Raw genomic sequence first — 18,759 nt, 5'->3', positions numbered from 1 at the left:
GACCTGATTTTCTTACTGATGGGCCCCACGTAGCTTCTCAATGTGGATTGTTTTTTGGGTTTGTTTTTGTTTTTAATAAAACTTGAATAAAATCAAAACTTTTTTTGCCAGTTTGCCAGCCAGACGTACTGACGGAGAAACAAATAATTTACCTGCCTTCAACTTCACCTTGATCCATCTGTGTTTTCCTGTTACCTGATTTTTAGGTCTGCCTCTTGAAATTGTCCTTTCTTTTAGGACACCAAATCCTAGGCAATAATGTCGATTTACTGTACCTCTTGCTACTGCCTTTCTCCCCTGCCTCTCTTGAAGTTTTATTCCCATAGCTCTGTAGGACTTCTCCTCTACTCTGGGTGTCCTTTAAAGATAATTGTTAGTTGTTCATCACTTCAGTCAAGGAGTTCAAGTAGGCCAGGGTGATTTGCATCAGGTTGAAAGATCTGAATACATGGAAAACTATTTAAATAACCTCCTCATTCCCAGTTCTGCCCTGCATTTTTAAACTCATCAGAGTTAATTATAGTAAGGCTGCTTAGAGTTTTCTGTAAGAGCTCACTGAATGCTTCAACCTTCTGGTTTTGTTCATTATTTGTTTTTTTTTTTTTTTTTTTGGTTTTTTTTTTTTTGTTTTTTTTTTTTTTTGTTGTTGTTTTTTTTTGTTGTTTTTTTTTTTTTTTTTTTTAAGTAATAAAGCTGTACTTCCCTGTCCTCATCTGTTTTGGTTTTGCTTTAGATGATGTTGTTCATTTTGCTGCTTCATCTTTTCTGAGGATTCTTATCTGTGCGCGTTTCTGTCTTATTCTGGAGCGTACCGTAGCCATCTTGTCTTTGTTTTGCTAGTTTTTGACATGCTTAAATCCTGCAAACCCAGATAATTCCAAACCTGTCCTGGCTATATTGTTAAAGTAACTTAAACAACTCTTTGGAACAGACTAAGATAAAAATAAAGTGTTCGAGTTGCCATCAATGAATAATGGCTTCATCTTATTAATTAATGAGTAGAAATATCCATCTGGAAATTAAGCTACACTAAATGTTCTCTAACTCCAGCCATAAATCAGACAGGCTGGTGTCTGCTTCCTTCCAGGCTCAATGGATGGTTCAGTTTGTCTTTCCCTTGCGAGCACCTTGGACTGGACAGTCTGTAGGCATCGTTTCATTGCCCCCTGCCATCAGACCTGGGATTAATTTGCCCAGTTCAGCCTCCCTGGTACAGCTGGGACAACTCACCTGTACACTTTTCTGATATTTTTGGTGGAATCATTAAATTGATTCATAGAATCATAGAATATCAGGTTAGAAGGGGCCTCAAGGATCATCTGGTCCAACCTTTCTTGGTAAAAGCCCGGTCTAGACTAGATGGCTGAACTCTCTGTCCAGCTGAATTTTAAGTGTCCAGTGTTGGGGAACCCACAGCTTCCCTGGGGAGATTATTCCAGTGGCTGATTGTTCTTATAATGAAAAATTATCTTCTTGTGTCCAGTTGGAATCTCCCCGGGAGTAACTTGCACCCACTACCCCTCATCTTTTCCATGTGACTTCTTGTAAAAAGGGACTCTCCTCCTGCTTTGTTGCCACCCTTTAAATACTGGAATGTGGTGATAAGGTCTCCCCTAAGCCTTCTCTTCTCAAGACTGAACAAACACAATTCTCTCAGCCTTTCCTCACGTGGCAGGCTTCCCAGTCCCTCTGTGGCCCTTCTCTGGGCCCTCTCCAGCCTGTCCACGTCTTTTTTTGTACAGCGGGGACCAAAACAATATTCCAGGTGTGGCCTGGCAAGCGCCGAGCAGAGTGGGATGGTGACTTCTTGAGCTCTGCAGGTGATGCCCTTGGTGGTGCAGCCCAGCACCCCGTTGGCTTGCTTTGCTGCTGCGGCCCACTGCTCGCTCACACTGAGCTTGGTGTCCCCCAGGTCCCTTTCCACAGAGCTGCTCCCCAGCCAGGTACCTCCCAGCCTGTGCTGCACTCCTGGATTATGTTTTCCCAGGTGCAAGACCTTACACTCGGCCTCACTGAACTTCATAAGGTCCTTGTCAGCTACCTCTTCCAGCCTAGCCAGGTCCTCCTGCAGGTTGCCTCTCCCTGATTGATTCGTACCAAATCAAGAGGACAATTTCTTGACAATTATTTTTAGTAGCTTCGGAAAAATCTGGCTAATAGCTCAAAAATATTTTGTTTTTGGTAAATATTTATATTGAACCGGGGTTTCTCGCTCGTAAAAGTCAAATTGTGATTGCATGGTTTGGCCTTTTTGCACTTTCTTTACCTGTAAGACAAGCTGCTTCCCATCCCTGTCCACCATTTGGGAGCTGCAGAGGCACCCCTGTGAGCCCTTCTAGGCAGTAACAGGGATAAAACCCCAGAGTTTTGTGTGGTGCAGATAATTTTAGCATCTTCTGTGTTTTTCTTTTAGTTTTGTAATTGCCACAGCTTTCTCTGTTAGATACATGGTAAAACATGGAGAGGATTGGAGCTGAAAAATTTGTAAAGGTAGAAGGTGAGGATAAAATGTTTTTTGTGATGGAAAGTACTCATTTTGGCATTTGCAGACCCAGACGACTTTTTATCTTAGTACTTTCTATGTATTGGCATAAAACATCGTGCTTTTCCCTTGCCACACAAAGGTCAATTATATCTCAATTGATTTAGGAGAGAGTTGCCGGTAATGGTGGTAAGAAACCCCAGTGCAGCAGTAGCAGCAAACAGGCTTTTCTTGAGGCTTAGTCCCCCCCCAGGTGACCAGTTTATCTCTGGTGTGATGGTGCAACAGGATCTGTGAAGCAGAACATACAGATTTTTTTTTTTTCTCTCAAAGTTACATAGGGCACATAATCACAGCCTAGGACTGCAAACCCCTCCATGTTGCAGTGGTCAGTTCTCAGGATTTTTTTTTTAACAGATAATTCTTTAAAAGTTTGACTTCGGTTTAGCTCATCTGTTTGGGAGAAGGAATCAGTCAAAGCAAGCACTTTTGAGGGCAGCAGAATCGCTGAGCAAGGAGGAGTTCTGGTATATTCGGTGTATGAGGTTTTGTACTTGATCAGAAGCTGATGTACTGCAGTTAGGATTTTAAAGCCTGCCTTCAGACTGGTGTAAGGGACTCTTCTGCTCCTTTCAGAAGGCTTAAAGGTTTTGATTGCTTTGTTTTGGGTTTTTTTGGGGCAGTATTGTGTTGGCAGTAGATCTGATGCTTCATTAAATGCAGTGGTACTGTAAATTTCCTAATAAACTGATCGCCTGATCTCTTCAAATTAAATTACTTCTTTGTTTCTTGTAGCATCTTTAGCTTATAGGAAGCTAAGGAGACAACAAGAACCATTTAATTGCTTCGAGAGGCCACGTTTGTGTTCTGAGATTTATATTTTTCTTTGTTTTTGGTCTCAAAAGCCAAGTTAACTCTGCATGTGCTGCAAAGTTTTGAGTCCAAGCTGCTCAGTTTTTTGTCAGCTGAAGCTTATTGATGGTACAAAACATCACAGCTTTGAGTAAAACAGATGCTGTGCAACCATCACAATCTAGAGCAAAAATTTATTTTGCATCCTAAGTACCTGACCTGATACAGGACTGTGATTCTGGGGAATGTCCTGCAGCATCCTGACAGCAAGTGGGGTCTGAAATCAGTTTGCCTCATTTATGGAGGTGTCTGGGGTCAGAGTTTTTGGCTTTGGCTCACAGCTGTTGGGGTGTTGCTGGGAAAAAGGCCACCACTTGAGTTCCAGCTTGGAAGTCTGGTTACAGAAGAGCATAGGCTTCTCTCAAATATGTGCTGCTTCCACAGTGAGGCATTGTAGCTGTTTAAAATGAGCTTGCAATGTCTGTGAGGGTCCTGGCTTTTTCACTGCTGATCGTGTTTTGTAGCAACAGAGAAGGGGGAGGGTGTGTATGCGGAGCGATAGAGCAGAAGGTGTGTTTGTTTGCAGCTACTTCAATTAAAAAAAAATTAAAAACCCCCCACCAAATCCCAAACTCCTGGATTCTAGAAAAGCAGGTAAATGGAATGCTCTTCAGTGTTGCTTTGCTTCTCAGCATTCTCTTAACTGTGGAGATGCCAGAGGTGCCTGTTCCCAGTGTGCGGCTGCGACCCTGGCCCTGCGCCTTCACCCCTCCGCAGCCCCGGCCGGGGGGCAGGAAGGGGGTCGGTGACCTGAGCAAGTCGGGTGAGATGATTATGGTCTGGACATACCCACCCAAAGGGGTGGTGGGGTTTGGGTGGGTGGTTTTTTTTTTTGTTTTTTTTTTTTTTTGTTTGTTTGTTTGTTTGTTTGTTTGTTTTTTATTGTGTTTGTTTGTTTTGTCTTTTTTGTCTTTAAAAAGTTCCCTTAAGGTAAGCAATTTCTGCAAGTGGCCTAGCGTGTTATTTACTGGGTAGGTGTGCTTAGCATGGTGGGTTTGAGAGGTGTGAGAGAGCTTGTTCCTCAAGGGGAAGGCAAGTAATGTGCTAGCTTGTGTCTTTACACCCTTAACCTTTTTTTTTTTTTTTTTTTCAATCTATACTAGTAGCCTGGGAGAAGAGGTGCCTTATACAAATATCTCCTGATGTGTCACCACCTTTTTCTTTTTTTTTTCCTTTTTTTTTTTTTTTTTTTTGTTTCCTTTTCATTTGGTTGTTTTTGGAGGTTTATTTGTTTTATTGTTTTGGGGTTTTTTTGTGGCTTTGTTTGTTTTGGGGTTTTTTTTGTGTGTTTTTTGTTTTGTTTTGTTTTTTGTTCGTTTGTTTAGGGTTGGTTTTTTTTTGTCCTTGTTTTGTTTGGATTTTGTTTGTTTGGTTGCTATTTTTTTACCAACAGAGATTTATTTCTGTTAATCACTCAATACAGCAAATACAGAACCTTGGACCTACATAGTTTGGTTTCACTTCCAGTGTTTAAGTCATCAGTGCTTTAAAAGATGTTCTTCAACCTTCTTCTGTGATTAGTCTATTACTCATTTTGAAACAAAGATTAAAGGGTGGTTTGCGGTTTTTAAAAATTATTTGAAAAATGTAGGTATTTATTTCTTAGAATTAGGAAAAAGTCGTAAAAAAGTGATCTCTGATGCGTTGGTGAGACTGCAACATTCACAACAGCGGGGGGAGGAAGTCCACGGATGACAAAATGAAGAGCCTGTTAGCAGCTTGGTCGGCTTCGAAGGGGGTTACGGGCTTCAGGCGGGCGCCCGTCCGTGGTGTCCGGCCAGCCCCACCGCCCTGCCGAAACAGCGGGTGCTGTGGGCTCCTGCTAGAGATAGGCGGGCTCTCGTCTGTTGTTCTCTGCCAGCAGCTTTGCACCACGGGAGGCGTGGGTTTAATACACGCCTCGCTAAACCCCGCGGCTTCGACCGTGAGAAAGGGCACCTTCGCTCCCAGCGGCCTCGCTGCACGTGGCGGGTGGGCTTGTCCAAATCGACCCCGATGTGTCTCGCCGAGCACCTGGGCTGCTGGCACAGGGTTTTATAGAGGGGTCCTTCTCCGAAGGCACATCTTCATCTGAAATAGCTCAGTGGAGAAGCCTAAAAACTCGGCTCCCCAGGAAGGCACGGGGGCTCCCAGGGCTGTTCTCCCCTTCCCCGGCCGCGCCGGAGCAGGTACACGTGCCGTGCCGCCGGGGCACCTGCTGCTTCCGTGTTAGGCAAGCCCAGCAGTGTGACATTTATTTTACTTTTTTTTTTTTTTTAATATTTTATTTCACTTTTTAAGCCACTGGCAGGCTGAAGAGATGAGTTTTGAGCGCTGCTCGGGGTCCCTGGGTGATGCTGGCATGTTCAGTACAGGAACACAGCAAAGGCTTCAGCAGCAGGTAGGGTTGCAGTTTGCCAGTGAATTAAAAAATTACTAATGAGGGCTGAGATAGCAAATGCCTGTCTTACAGAAAAAATAAGGCTATAAACCCCCCAACATTTTAGTAACCAGGGAGGATCATAGTTTTTTCTGCTATCCATCTTTGCTTTTTGATCTGCAGTGACCATTGGGCTGTGAATCTGGAGAGGCTGATGGCTGAATGTTACTTAAAATAGTGATGTTCTGCCCTACCTCTTCAATCCAGTTGCCTCCTTATTTATTGCCATTTACTGCTGCTTGTGTAGGTGAAGCTCAGCTGGCCAAGCATCATCCCACCAGCACTGCAGGTTGGCCACTCTAGTACAGCAAGCCCAGCCACGCTTGGTTCTAGAAGTAACAAACCAAAAGCCAAAAATATTACAGTGTGAATAATCTGTATTACTTGTTTGAGAAGGAGAACTCAGCATGGGTATAGCTTAATTTATTGACATATTGCCTGAGGCTGCACTGATCCTTGGGAGAGGTTACTGGAGGCAAACCCGTGCAAGTGATGGAAAGACCCAACTGTGCTTTCTCTCCAGAAACCTGGAATGGAGAAAATAGGGAGAAGAAAATAAAGTGTGATTATTTTTTTCCTTTTATTTTTTTTTTTCCCTTTTTAAAATTTTGTATGTTTTCTAGCATTCCACTGACATCTTCACATTTTTATAAGAATGTCCTTTGCTTTGACTGAGAACGATGGGGTGGCTTCTTTGATGTCTCCAGACAGGGTTTGGCTTGATCATATCTGTGCTGCAGCACAGAGTGCAGAAAGGCATCTGAGGAGGGCAAGTGAGACGGAACAGGCAAAGGTGGAGAGATTGACAGTGGAACAAATGGGTCTGAGTTAAGTTTTCTGTATTCAGGTATTCACAATCCAAGTACTGAAAATATAATTTAGCATTTTTTGCTTCAGCTTTTGTTGGGGGTGGGGGGCAGATGGGTGGGGAATGGGTGACTAGAAAATCTGGTCTGGCAGTCTACAGCAGTAGATATTGTGTTCTTCTGTTTTAACTCTACCTGAATGCAAGATACAATCTTTGAAATATTTTAAATAGAGAACTGCTTCAGCAAGATGGATTTCTGCATATCATTTACAAAGTATGTTTTTAATGCCTTTCTGAAATCCAAACTTATGCAAAATGGGGCTTGTTATGCATGTCTATGCATTTTAATCTCCTGCAGTGATTTGTCAGTTTTCCTTAACATCTCCCTGGCATATTACAGCCATTCTTCAACTTCGCTTCACAGGGCTGTGTTTCTGCCTTAACTCAGTTCTCCGAGTAAGGAATGAATTGCAATTTAGTTATTGGATGGTAAGGTTTATAAGTTGATGTGCCTCTTTCCTTGGATTTGGATCAGTATCAGTTACGGATTTAAAGACTGGGAAAACCTGAGCATAACTTGGGATACAGTGTCTTTTATTTTATGCGTTAGTGTAAGCAGTTGTTACACAGCTGTCTTGTTAATGTTCTTGTTTCTATTGATTTGTGCTACTTGTGGGTTTCAGTTTTATATTGATAATTGGTTAGTCTTTTTTTTTTTTTTTTTTTAAATTCTGCTTGGAATGTCTAAAATAGCTCAGCTAACCAAAGAGTTGATGTGATTTTTTTTTTTCTTTCCTTTTTTTTTTTTTTTTTTTTTTTTTTCCCTCCTCTTTCCAGATGGGCTTTCTGGCAGAGACCAGCCAGTAGAGCTGTTGAATCCACCTAGAGTGAACCACATGCCTAGCTCTGGTAAGAAGAAACTTTTATTAAATGTTGTTCCTATTCTGAGAATGCAGTAAAATATTCTGCAGCTCTATCTTGCTAGTGGGAGAGCAGAATGCAAATGTAAAATGCTGGAAAAAAACTGTGTTAGAACTTGCACACATCTACTTTCCCAGGCTGGGTGAGTGGGAATTGGGAGCGGAAGGAGGATGGAGCAGAGCAGCCTTGGGAGTCTTAAATAGCTCAGCCCTCACCCTTGGCAGGGGGCTGAGGAGAGCCTAACCTGGTTGGAGCTGCTTGTCTTGCCTTGGAAAGGAGAGGGCAGCAGAACGAAGCAGCACCTTACGATTTTCACAGCCTAAAAGGAGCTCTGCGAAGCAAAGTAGGTTTTTGAGTTGCTGCTCCCATTAAGGAGAACTCTCCTGGTGTTGAAATGAGGAGCCAAACACGACTGATCAAAGCGTGCCACGCTGGGCTATTTGCTTTTCTTCCTTCTTCTAATGATCCTGCTCTGGCGTCTCTTGGGTCTTGTCCTTCTGGTATGAAGGAAGCACAGCAGCCACAGTGTTCATCCTGGAGACTGGCTGCTCCTCATGGGGCCGAGAGAGATATTTATGGCTCACAGTTGCAGCACTTCAAGTGATGGAAATCAAAGTTGTGGTCATAATACATGAAATACCATAAAAAGCAATCTGCGGCTGTCTTCTGTGTTTCCCTCTTCTCTCTTCCAGAAGTGTTTTGTTCCCAGGTGCAAACAGGTAGATGTATTTACACTAGGGATGATAGGATATATGAAGCATTATCTACTTTCCAGGTAGGAGCTTGAGTTTTCCAAAAACCCAACTTTCCCTTCTCTGTTGCTTTCCAAAATGCCTTTAGGTCCTTTTATATTAAAGGAGAGATCTTGCAGAAGATCTAAGCACTTCTGGTAATGCAAGTTGGAAAAATGTAAACGAAGCTTATTCAAAACAACTTCAGTAGATTAGGAGGAGGGGGAAGTGGGCTGTGACCTAACCTAGATTTTTGTGGATTTAAGTGCATGTCTGGCGAAGGAAACTTTTAAGGAGATAGAGCTGTTGTGTTGGAAAAAAAGGGAAGAGATCCTCATTTACCAGATACGAGTGCTTGGCTTCTGATTCTGAGAAATCTCTCTTCCCTCCGTGTGCTCCAAAACTTGTTCATGAGGTATGGGAGATTATATTTTCCTAACGCTGAGAGAGATTCTCATTTTAAGGCTACCTTGGTATAACACTGGTCAACTTAAAGCTTTTACTACCCATTTCCTATCCATGTGCTAGGTTGAATTTTGTGGCTCTGCACAAGAGGAGTCACAGTCCTCTTTTTTGTCAGTAGATCAACGGTCAGTATTGTGAATGTGGTGAGCTTTAGTCTTTTACTCTTCTATCTTTTTGGGAAATGATTTCGTTATTGCTTGTTATGTCTAATGTCTCATTGTGAGATACTTCAGGACAAAGGCTGATGCTAGTTAACATCTTGGGTAACCTGGTGGTAGAGTTTGGTGTGCTCTGCCTACTTTTTCCCAGAGGAAAGGAGGCTTTTTTAAGGTGTTGTGGACTCATACAGGATTTACAGAATTCTTGCCGTTTGGACTCCATTTTAAGTATTTTTAATAGCTCATCTGTATGCCTACTGAAAAAAATAAACAGCTAGCCATCACTGGGAGGCTGCATTCATCCTAAGTGGGTGGGATGTGAGATGGGCAGCAATGTCTCTTTGGCGAATGACTTCTGCCTGTATTTGAGCCGTGGGAATCCCTGACTCATGCTGGAAAACTCAGGCTGGTTGTACCTGTAACAGGCGAAGGGTAGGACCGACTGGGAGGGAAAATGTGACCTTCTGCAAGAGGCAGCATTGGCTTTAGACAGTGGTCACTTAAGTACTTTTCACTCGAGACCGTGTGCTTACTCAGTTTCTGCTAAATTTTGGAGAAGTCTTTTCAGCCCTGCAGTGCGTACTTGGGCTAGAAATGTCTCTCTTATGTTTTGATTTGCAGAATGGTAATTGAAACCTGGAAGCAGAGTCTTTGGCAAAAAGATTTTTCGGCAAGTTTGTAAATGCAAGCAAATATCATTGATCTTGGAAGTGGGTCATCAGCTGGCAAGTGTGGTGCCTGCCTTTACCTATGTATTCTCATGAGTTTTTAAAATGCCTGTTAAAAGTTGCTGTCAGATTGAGGGAGTTACCCACTCTGGGAAACCATTATCATGTCTGGTTTTTATCGTTATTATCTTTAGGACTTTGCTGCAGATCCTTCTGAGAGAAGAAAGGAGAAGTAATACCAACTATTGCTCTGGAAAAACAAGTTGTATGGGGGTTTATGGGGTGTTGTTCCAAGTCTCAGGCATGACTGAAATAATGGGGTTGAAAAACAGCTTAAGGAAAAAAGTGCTTGAGAGTGTCCTGTGATATTCCATTTATAACCTTACCCGTCCTGGTTATGGTAAAGCGACTGATTTGTAGCCCTCATGATGAATAAACTTGAGTGGACGAGGAGCCTTTACCCCCAGAACTACATTTATGCTTAAGATAAAATCATTGAGGCGTGCTTGTAGGAAACAAAACTGTTTTCTCTTCACCACGGACCAACTGAAGGAGAAGTTTGATCCTTGTTGGTTGTTTTTCTCTGATGTAAAGGGGTGAGAAGGGGATGTACAGTCCTCAGTCCCTAAACATGCTTCGTTCTGTGGAAGCATCTCAAGTACAAAGTCAAAATGTTTAGAGCATTTTTTTGAAACCATTTTAGGAGTGAATTGTGTTGAGTAGAGTGGAGTTCAGTCATTGACAAGGTGTGTTTTTAGGAAACTGATTTCTCTGTCTGCTTTTTGCATAAATTAAGGATTAATTTAAGGAAGGGAAACATTTTCTCTTTTCAAAAATGTATCACCCATAATTGGTGCTTCTGAATTTTAGTTGCTTGTAAAAGTAAACAAGAGAAAACCCCCACAACCCACATCTTGCACAGGAATATAATAATGCTGCTTTCTGTTTTTCTGGCTTCAGAATGTTACGGCACCTTTGGCCTGGGGGAGAAAGGATCAATGTTGCTTTTCCTTAACTTTTACTTGATGAATTTAGAGATCCTCAGCACAGAACCTACACAAATTTATTTGTTTTTAATGTTACATGGAAAATCTCATGACGATTAAGGGGCCAAGTTTAACAGGAGAGAAAGCGTGGTCACAGCCTGGTTGCGATGGGTGGCAGCAGATCACCTGCAGGATGAAGGAATTGTCCTGCAAGTCAGCATCCTGAGTTTAAGTAATTTTTTTATGTGTGTTTTACAGTATTTTTCTTCTTAGCAGTGAATTTAGTTGCAGTCTGCATAAGGGGACTGATTCATATGTAAGGAGGGAGGCACAGAGCTCTCTTGTCCTTAGAATTTTCCTTCCTATGCTTTTAAACTGAGCAATGCTATGCTTTTGCCACAGTGCAAAGCTGGAGGGGCTAGTCTTAAAGACCTCAATTGTCTAAGCATGTTGTAGATAATCCTCTTAAAAACATCACTTGTGTAGTGTTGATACCATCCTTGAGATTTATCAAATAGATCTTCATTAATCATACTTTGCAGAATGAGTTTTCTTTCTTTATAAGCCTGTGTTTACAGTACTTTAGATAACTACCTCTCGTAAGTCTTATCAGTTTTTCTTATTGGTATAAATTTTGTAGTTGCTCATTTTCTTGCAATAAGATCTTAAGCAATTTATTTAGTATTAGAAATGTGAAAACAGCTTGATATCTGCAATATAGAAAGGAAATGCTAGAATTAAATAAGATGGAATCTAGTCCTTTTTAAACTTAAAAGCCTTATTTTAAGTAATGAGACTGCAAATTAGGATGAATAGTCTCAGCCGACCAGCCGTGTTTCCCCAATATGCTGGTCAAGGCTTAATGTGAAGTTCTGGGGATATCTGTGTACAGTGCCATTACAGAATTAGGAAAGAAATTCCCCTTCCCATAGCATTTCCATTGGCTTTCCAGGGATGCGCTCCCAGGTTGTGATAAAAATAATAGTGAAATCATATAACTCGTTGCTGTGGTTGAGGGCAGCTGACAAATAATTTGCGTTGGGATGTATCAGCTACAGAATAGAGATGTATGGAGAGGTTGAGGAAAAGATGCTGGGCTTCTTGCCCGTAAGGTGAAGACTTCTCCCTGGCCGCTGTTGTGATTGGGATGGAAAGCTGCCACCCCGAGGTTGTTCTCCATCTGTCATCTGCAAACCACTGGTGGTCTGCAAGGCCATCGCCCACGTGAACGAAGTGATCAGTGGTGGTTTTCTGATGAGTTTTTGAGGCTTGATACAAGTCTCCTGCAAAACGCTAGGAATTGATGGGTTAAAACATAATGGGTGGCTGCTGCTGAGCAGTTTCTAGAAGAGTAACAGAGGCTTGGCTGGGGATGTCCTAACAGTGGTGATGAGCAGATTGCATCTTCTACGTGAGGCTGCTTGAAACAGCTCTTCCATGTGTGGCTGTCCCCTTGCTCTCCACGCAGGGAGGTCCACACTGAACTCATGCTACTGCTCAGCTCTCGGCACGGCTCTTCCAGCATGGTACTGGGACTCTTCTGGATTTGATACTGGCAGGAACAAGGGCAAGGTGGCAGGGGCAGCCGGAGGATTATGCATGAGATTTCAGCTCTCTTGCGTTTTCTTCTTCCTGGATTGTCATGGTTTGAGCCTGGTCGGCAGCCAATCACCACACAGCCACTCTCTCTCCCTTCTCTTCCATCAATAAGAAAGGACAGAGAGCCAGGCTTGGGGTTATAGATAGGACTGGGATGGGGAAAAAATCCTACTTTATGGTCACAAGCAAAAGGCAGACTCATTAGGGAAAGAAAAAAAGAACATACATATTACAGACGCTAACAACACGTAACAGTAGGACAGTGAGAAGCATTGCCACATCTTGAGAACACCTTCCCCCCACCCCTCCCCTCTTCCCGGGCTCAGCTCTGCTCCCGATATCTCTACCTCCTCCCCCAGTGGCGCAGGGGCAGGGAATGGGGGGTGCAGGCAGTGCTGCCACTTCTGCCATCTTCAGTGGGGGGAGCTTCTGGAACTTGTTCCTCCTGCTCCAGCGTGGTCCCCCTCTCACAGGAGACAGTCCTCCACAAACTTTCCCCTACATGAGTCCCTCCCACGGGCCGCAGCGTTCCCCACACTGCTCCGTCATGGGTCACTAACTTCCTCCGACTGGATTCCCTCCCACGGCTGCAGCCCTTCCTGAGCTGCTCTGGCGTGGGAATCCCCCGCATGCTGCAATTCTCCCAGCGCTGAATTACAGCAGCGGGGCTGCCTTTTCCCATGAGACCCCGGCCTTCTTCAGGCACAGCACCTTGATCAGGCAAGCAGGAGCAACAAGCCATAAATCAATGTCTGCTCCACCGTAGATCTTCATGGGTGGCAGGGGGGGCCGCCCTGCCGTCTCCCCACAGGATACAGGGGGGTCTCTGCTCCGGCACACCTCCCCCCTCCTTTCTTCCTCAGTTCCTCCACTGACCTTGGTGTTCACGCAGCTGCAGCAACTCCTCCTCTCCAGTCCCACTGCTCCTCACCACGTCCGTTCTTAAATACATTATCGCAGAGGCGCAGCCGATTGGCTCAATTTCCCAAACAGAAGTGGAGCTGACTTGGAGCTGGGGGAGCTTCGAGAAGCTTCTCAGAGGGGGCTGCCCCGATAGCCCCCTCCCCTGCCACCAAAAAACTCCACCACTCACTCAAACCCAAGACACTGGATCTAATTATCCAGTCTCACTTCCACATTTATTTGAAAAAAATGTTGATGTATGTATGAATAAATGGTTCGCAAGAGCCTCTAGACTAATATTGTTACGTTACTTTACAGGCTTTTGAAATCTGAGATTAATCCCCATCTCTAAGGGAAAGGAATGCTAGTCCAGTTGGTCTAACAGAGCGAATACTGTGCCATTGTTAATTTATCCCTTCAAAGGAAGGGGATGCCCTCTCACTGCACCGTGTTTTCAGATACTTGCCTGCTTCCTATAGTGTGTCTGCTTCAAAAGCTCCCTCAGAGAGGTACCAAATCAGCGTGGTGCAGTGGGGCTTTGAAGCAGGTTCAGATTGCTGGCCGGTCAGCTAGAACTCGGGGCTCCCGACAGGCTCGTGCCTCCGCAGACAGGAGCCCGTTCGTCCTTGGTCACACTGGGATGTGTTAGTATGGGAATGGCACAGAGTTTTATTGTGCCCCAGAAGTGTAGCTTGCAAGCAGACAGGCTAGTCCTTTAATGTTAAAAATATCCTTATCTTTTCTCCATGGAGTCTTGGGGGGGAGGGAGGGGAACAACCCACCCAAATTACCATTAAAAGTGAGTTCTTGAGGAATTTTAATGTCACAAACATACACTAAGCAGATTAAATTGTTATTATTGCCCTATGGTTAGCTTATTTAAGAGCTGCAGCTATTTTTGACAGGCTTAGTGTATTAATTTTGCCACCGTTTAGATGCTCTTGTGTAAGATAGCAGAGAAACCGCGGGTTAGGGTTTGCTTAGAGTCTTGATAGTTAAAATCAAGTTAACCTTGTACATACTGCAACAGTATTTTCAAACCTAAGCTAGATGTACAAAATGTAGCCCATGCAATAACAATAGAAGTGTTTTACTAGCTGGAGGTACTACTAAAGCTCACCTTTGTAACCCGTTGCTCAGCAAGGAAAGCCTTGCCTAACCCTTCAGCCAGCTCCCAGACTTCCACAGACGATTCGCTGTATTGTTGCTCTTTTCTAAAAAGCCATTTGCAGCATGCCCAGAATGTGGTCAGCGAATGTGGGGTTATTTATGCAGGACAAGGGGAGCAACTTGCCACATCTAGAGACTCTGGGCAGCTCCCTGCAGAGTAGCGGGGAAGTTCAAGCTTCAAGACCTCTTTGCTGGACTAATACTACACGCAAACTCCTGTTTTGTTGGTCATAGTCACAGGATAATTTAATGACCTGCTCGCTCTCAGTCGGGGCTGCGTGCACATGTAGGGATGTACACAAGAGGGATGAGCTCTTTTGGCCAGCCTTGGTGAGGCACCATCTCTTCCCTAAACTTCAGCATCCGTGCGCTGCAAGGAATTAAACCGCTTCTCTTGCTGAGGTGGGTTTGCTGGAGCAGGGACCGCTTTGTTGTCTGCCCAGAATGCGGATGTCCTGATCTTGTGGGGTGGGAAGAGCAGGAGCCTGCAGCTCCTAAACTATGTTTTGTTGTGTTTTGTCTCAGAAAAAGTATTTAGCTGTCACCTCCTTCCTTACCCACAAGGAAACGGTTATTAAATGGAGGAGGTGGGATGAATTATTAACAACTTGTTCCTCTTTTAAAAGCTGAAAGCAGCACTTAAATCTTAAGCACTTGAATACAGAGCTGTTTTCTTAGATGAAAGGTGACTGGCAGGAAAGTTTGCTTTACTGCAAGACCCAACTTGCTGTTTTTATTCTTCCCTTGTTTAGTGTATTAATTCACACCGATCAACTATAGACTTCACTGGATTTGCTTAGTTCTGACTGTTCACAAACTGTTACTTTCAAAATAATTCGTCTCCCCGATTCTCTACAAAGGAAAGGTGGTTTTGTGCTTTTGCTTTCATATAAAAGCAGGTGATGGAGGAAAGAGCCTTTGAATGCATGACGGTATTTACATTAAACTTTCTGACTTCTTAGGGAAGAGGATGGCACAATACGAGCAGACATGTAAAGGCTCCCTTGAATTGTTAATCAGTAATCTGTTCCATTGCCTCTGGCTCTTCTAAAAATAACAGTACTGTGCAATGAATGAAAAGTGACAAATATTTCATGGAAAGTTGATTGTGGATTGAGGCATTTTTTGAGTGAAAAAATTCTGCATGTCTCAGATGCGATCTTTCAGTGACTGTGCCGTGTCCTGTTTGTCATGTCTGTGTCTACTTGGGGTGTTTTGCCTGGATCTGCAACCTGAAAGAGGTAATGAAGATGAATTTTTTTTTTTTTTTTTTTTAAATTTTATCTTAATTCACTTGTCCTGTGGTTGGAGTGGTCCGACACCCCCTGTACTCAACTCCTTTTTTCGATCAGCTTCTCCTAACACCTGCTAGATGGATGTCAATGTTAGCTGGAGGACGAGGGCGGAGGAGTTGCCGAGGACTGTTTCGTTAGCAGCACGCTTGCTTTGGTCTGTGTTCCCTTTTTGTTGGTGTGCTCTGTGCTACAGAGCTCCTCGGAGTGCCTTATGCCAAAATTAACTCGGGGTAGTTTATCGCTGGAGGGGAAATAGGTGCCATAGGTCTGTGCTCAGCAGCCACCCGTGTTCCTAGGATTTTAGAAATTCCTCTTCTGACACAAGATGCGTTTATCAAGATCCTAGAGGCTCTTCCCCAGCGTATATTGATTTTCAGGGCTATATTTGGCTCTGCTTTGTCTTTGGGCAGTGGAGGGAGTATCAGGTGAATGGCTTGTGCAACAATGCGTAAAATATTATAGCAGTCTCCAGATGCTGACCTGGAGAATTGCCGTTGTTTGATTAAATAGACTTTTTCCTGTCATTCTCCTCTTCCCTGGCCCCCCCAAACCTGCTCCAAACTCACAAATGACTGCAGCTGAGACATAATTCACCAAGTGTACAAATCAAAATTGTAACCAAGCCGCTTCAAGCTGAAAAGCCCTAGCAACACTGACGCGCTGAGTTAATGCGAGAATGCTGCCGATGTGTAATGGTTTCACTTTGTTTTGACTTCTTAGTTGTTTAGGCCTTGAAAGATGGGACATTCCCTTCAGCAAAGAGGGTCTGTCGAGAGCTGCATTGCCACGTGAGCACTTCAGCTGTACCGGCATGCTTACCTGTGCTGTCCTAACTCATGGACTCGCCAGGCTTCTGAAGGAGGACCGTGTGGGAATGTCCTCCTCCATCCTCGCCTAATTCCTCTCACCACAAAGCAAATGTGAAATCAGCATTTTCTGTTTTCTATGCCTTGGATGCAGTAGTGAGCTCATTCATACTAAAGCCATCTCATTTATGTTCATAGTTGGTGCTGGCTTGGCGGTTGCCCCTTGTATGGCTTGACTTAAGGTCTACCTTAAGGCAGTGTCTCCTCTAACTTGAAACAAGTGTTTATGATTAAATATCTGCTCCTTTGGCTTAACTAATATATTGTGATTTAAACCACTCAATTGTTACTACTTTTCCATCTGTTTTTCATTCAAGAAATTGTGTCATATCGGATGATTCATTCATATTTGATTAGAGATTTCATTATAAGCTGGTCTTAAGTTTTTATGATCTAATAAAAGGCTTTGGAATCGTTGACTTGGAGCTGTAACTGTAATGTACAGAATAAATGTACTGCACATTTTAATGATGCTTTGCAAGGTATTTTTGAAGCTGTTATAATTCTTTCTAGTGAATTGCGTACAGTGAATTTGTTTAAAAGTTTCTAACGAAATTCAACAACTGACCTTTTCCATTGAAGGGAGGAACTCTTCACCAACTATTGTAGCGGTTATTCAGGTTTCACTGGAGACCAAACCGTGGGTGAAATTTAGGACAAAACTTGTCTGCCTTAACCCGTTTGTAGTCCTGCTCATAGACAGTCGCGCTGTAATGATATTAATGAAGGTCTTGAAGATCCTGATTTGTCAGGGTGTCACGTGCATTGGTTAAGTGACATATGGGAGGCTTTAATTTTCACTAAGGACAGGGATCTGCCACCTGTATGCAAATTGTTTCTCAGATTAAATAAATGAATACCAAATTGTTTCAACTTATTCTAAAAATAGATTAAGCTGTTACAATAAGGTATGTAAAGAAAAAAAAAGTATTGATGGGGGGACTACCTTTATCCTCTATTGTTTACTATTCCCAAACTGTCTTTAAGCTCTTAAATATTTTTTTTTCAGTTGTATGTAATAAGAGCTTATTTTTGTGCTTTAAATATTTGGGAAATTATTTCGTTAGAAAAATATCAGACCAAGTTATTTTCGGCTGTACTTCTCTTAACGTTTGATGCCTGTATAATGTATCAGAAGAGGAATATATAATGCAAAACTAGTCAAAGCAAGCCTATCTGCTTGATAATGCACCTGTGAAGGAAGCGTATCCATGTTCTGATTGAATGATTTCCATTAAGTTTTGCTGGGTAGACTGAATTCCTCCAGTCAGGGAAAGAAAAAAATCTGTCATGAATGAAATTAGCAGTTTTGGTTTGTTCATACGTTTTGGGGCGAGGACGGGGGAGGGATGGATGAACAGACTCAAAGTTTCGAGGTGGGTATTTCTGAGTTCATTTTGCACTTGAAAAATAATTGCACCTCATCAGTATCGTCCTTGGTGAGCCAGATCCTGTCGTAAATGTTGCCAAAAGCTGTCACTGAAATCTTATACTGGAAGATTGATTTCAATTGGCTGTTGTGACTGTATTAGGGTAACTAGACAAGCACCTTGTTCAGCGATGGTGCTTTTACATGACTGTTGGAGCTGGGTTGTGGCTTGGTGGCAAGTGTGTCACCGGGATCCTGAGATGGTAGCTTCAGGAGGAGTCAGCTGAGCAGAGCAGGGAACTGTAGAAGGTGCACCTATTTGGTCACAAAAGTAAATGAATGTTGGGAGAAACTGGGTGGTCTGTGTCTGACAGAGGCTTCTTATCAGGGACTGGGCAAAGCACGTACAGAATTCTTTCCTTGCACATCTGACTGCAGATCAGGCCTGGTCTCCGGACGTGCCAGTGGTCACAGGGATGAAGAAAGGTTTCCAGCTGATGTACAGATGTTTAGGAGGTAGGATGGTATGGTTTGAACCAGTAAAGATGAGTTTGGAGATGTAGTCCCGATAGCTGGAGTGTGTGGGGGTTCTCTGCAGTCATCTAGGATTTTGTGTTCCTTTGTACTGAAAGGTCAATTCAGAATTGTGGATGAGCACATATTCCCACCCACAGGAAAAATAAATACCCAGGTGACTGTAAATGCAAGCCTAAGCCTTGCAAACCCCGCTTCGGAACCAGGTGGGTTTAGTGAGGTTCCCTTGTCTAACAGCCACCTCGGGGCTTGGCCTGTAATCTTCCCATCGGAGCTGTGCTTGTTGGGACGGCACTCGGTGGTCTGTGTGTGTGTGTGTGTGTGTGTGTTGGAAAAGGCATCCAGCTCTTCTTCTGAAGGAACATGACAGTTCCTCACCTGACTTAGAAGGTACCTGTGATTCATCCCAGCGGCGCATTGCTCTGGAATGAGGAGGCTCTGCGTCTGCTGCCAGCTTACTCTCTGACCTGTGG

At 43.4% G+C, this 18,759-nt stretch overlaps 1 protein-coding gene across 12 annotated transcripts in view; it reads left to right on the top strand.

Moving 5' to 3' along the window:
* The window catches only part of HDAC4 (histone deacetylase 4), a 267,634-nt gene that overhangs the window by 93,721 nt on the left and 155,154 nt on the right, over positions 1 to 18,759 (top strand). For 10 of the 12 annotated variants that reach the window (XM_042783708.1, XM_042783715.1, XM_042783709.1 and 7 more), the window contains exon 3: positions 7,459 to 7,530. The exons of 1 other annotated variant lie outside the window; for it this stretch is intronic. In XM_042783708.1, coding sequence (XP_042639642.1) covers positions 7,459 to 7,530 — 72 coding nt within the window. Of the gene's footprint in view, positions 1 to 7,086; positions 7,111 to 7,458; positions 7,531 to 18,759 lie in introns of those variants that run through there. One more of the 12 variants, XM_033007339.2, reaches the window with a different exon arrangement.

The sequence above is a fragment of the Tyto alba genome, unplaced genomic scaffold (assembly GCF_018691265.1).
Source record: "Tyto alba isolate M040663 unplaced genomic scaffold, T.alba_DEE_v4.0 Super-Scaffold_7, whole genome shotgun sequence".
In the NCBI taxonomy this organism is placed as follows: Eukaryota; Metazoa; Chordata; class Aves; order Strigiformes; family Tytonidae; genus Tyto; species Tyto alba.
The sequence above is the reverse complement of the archived record's forward strand: the minus strand, read 5'-3'. Positions and strand labels throughout refer to the sequence as shown.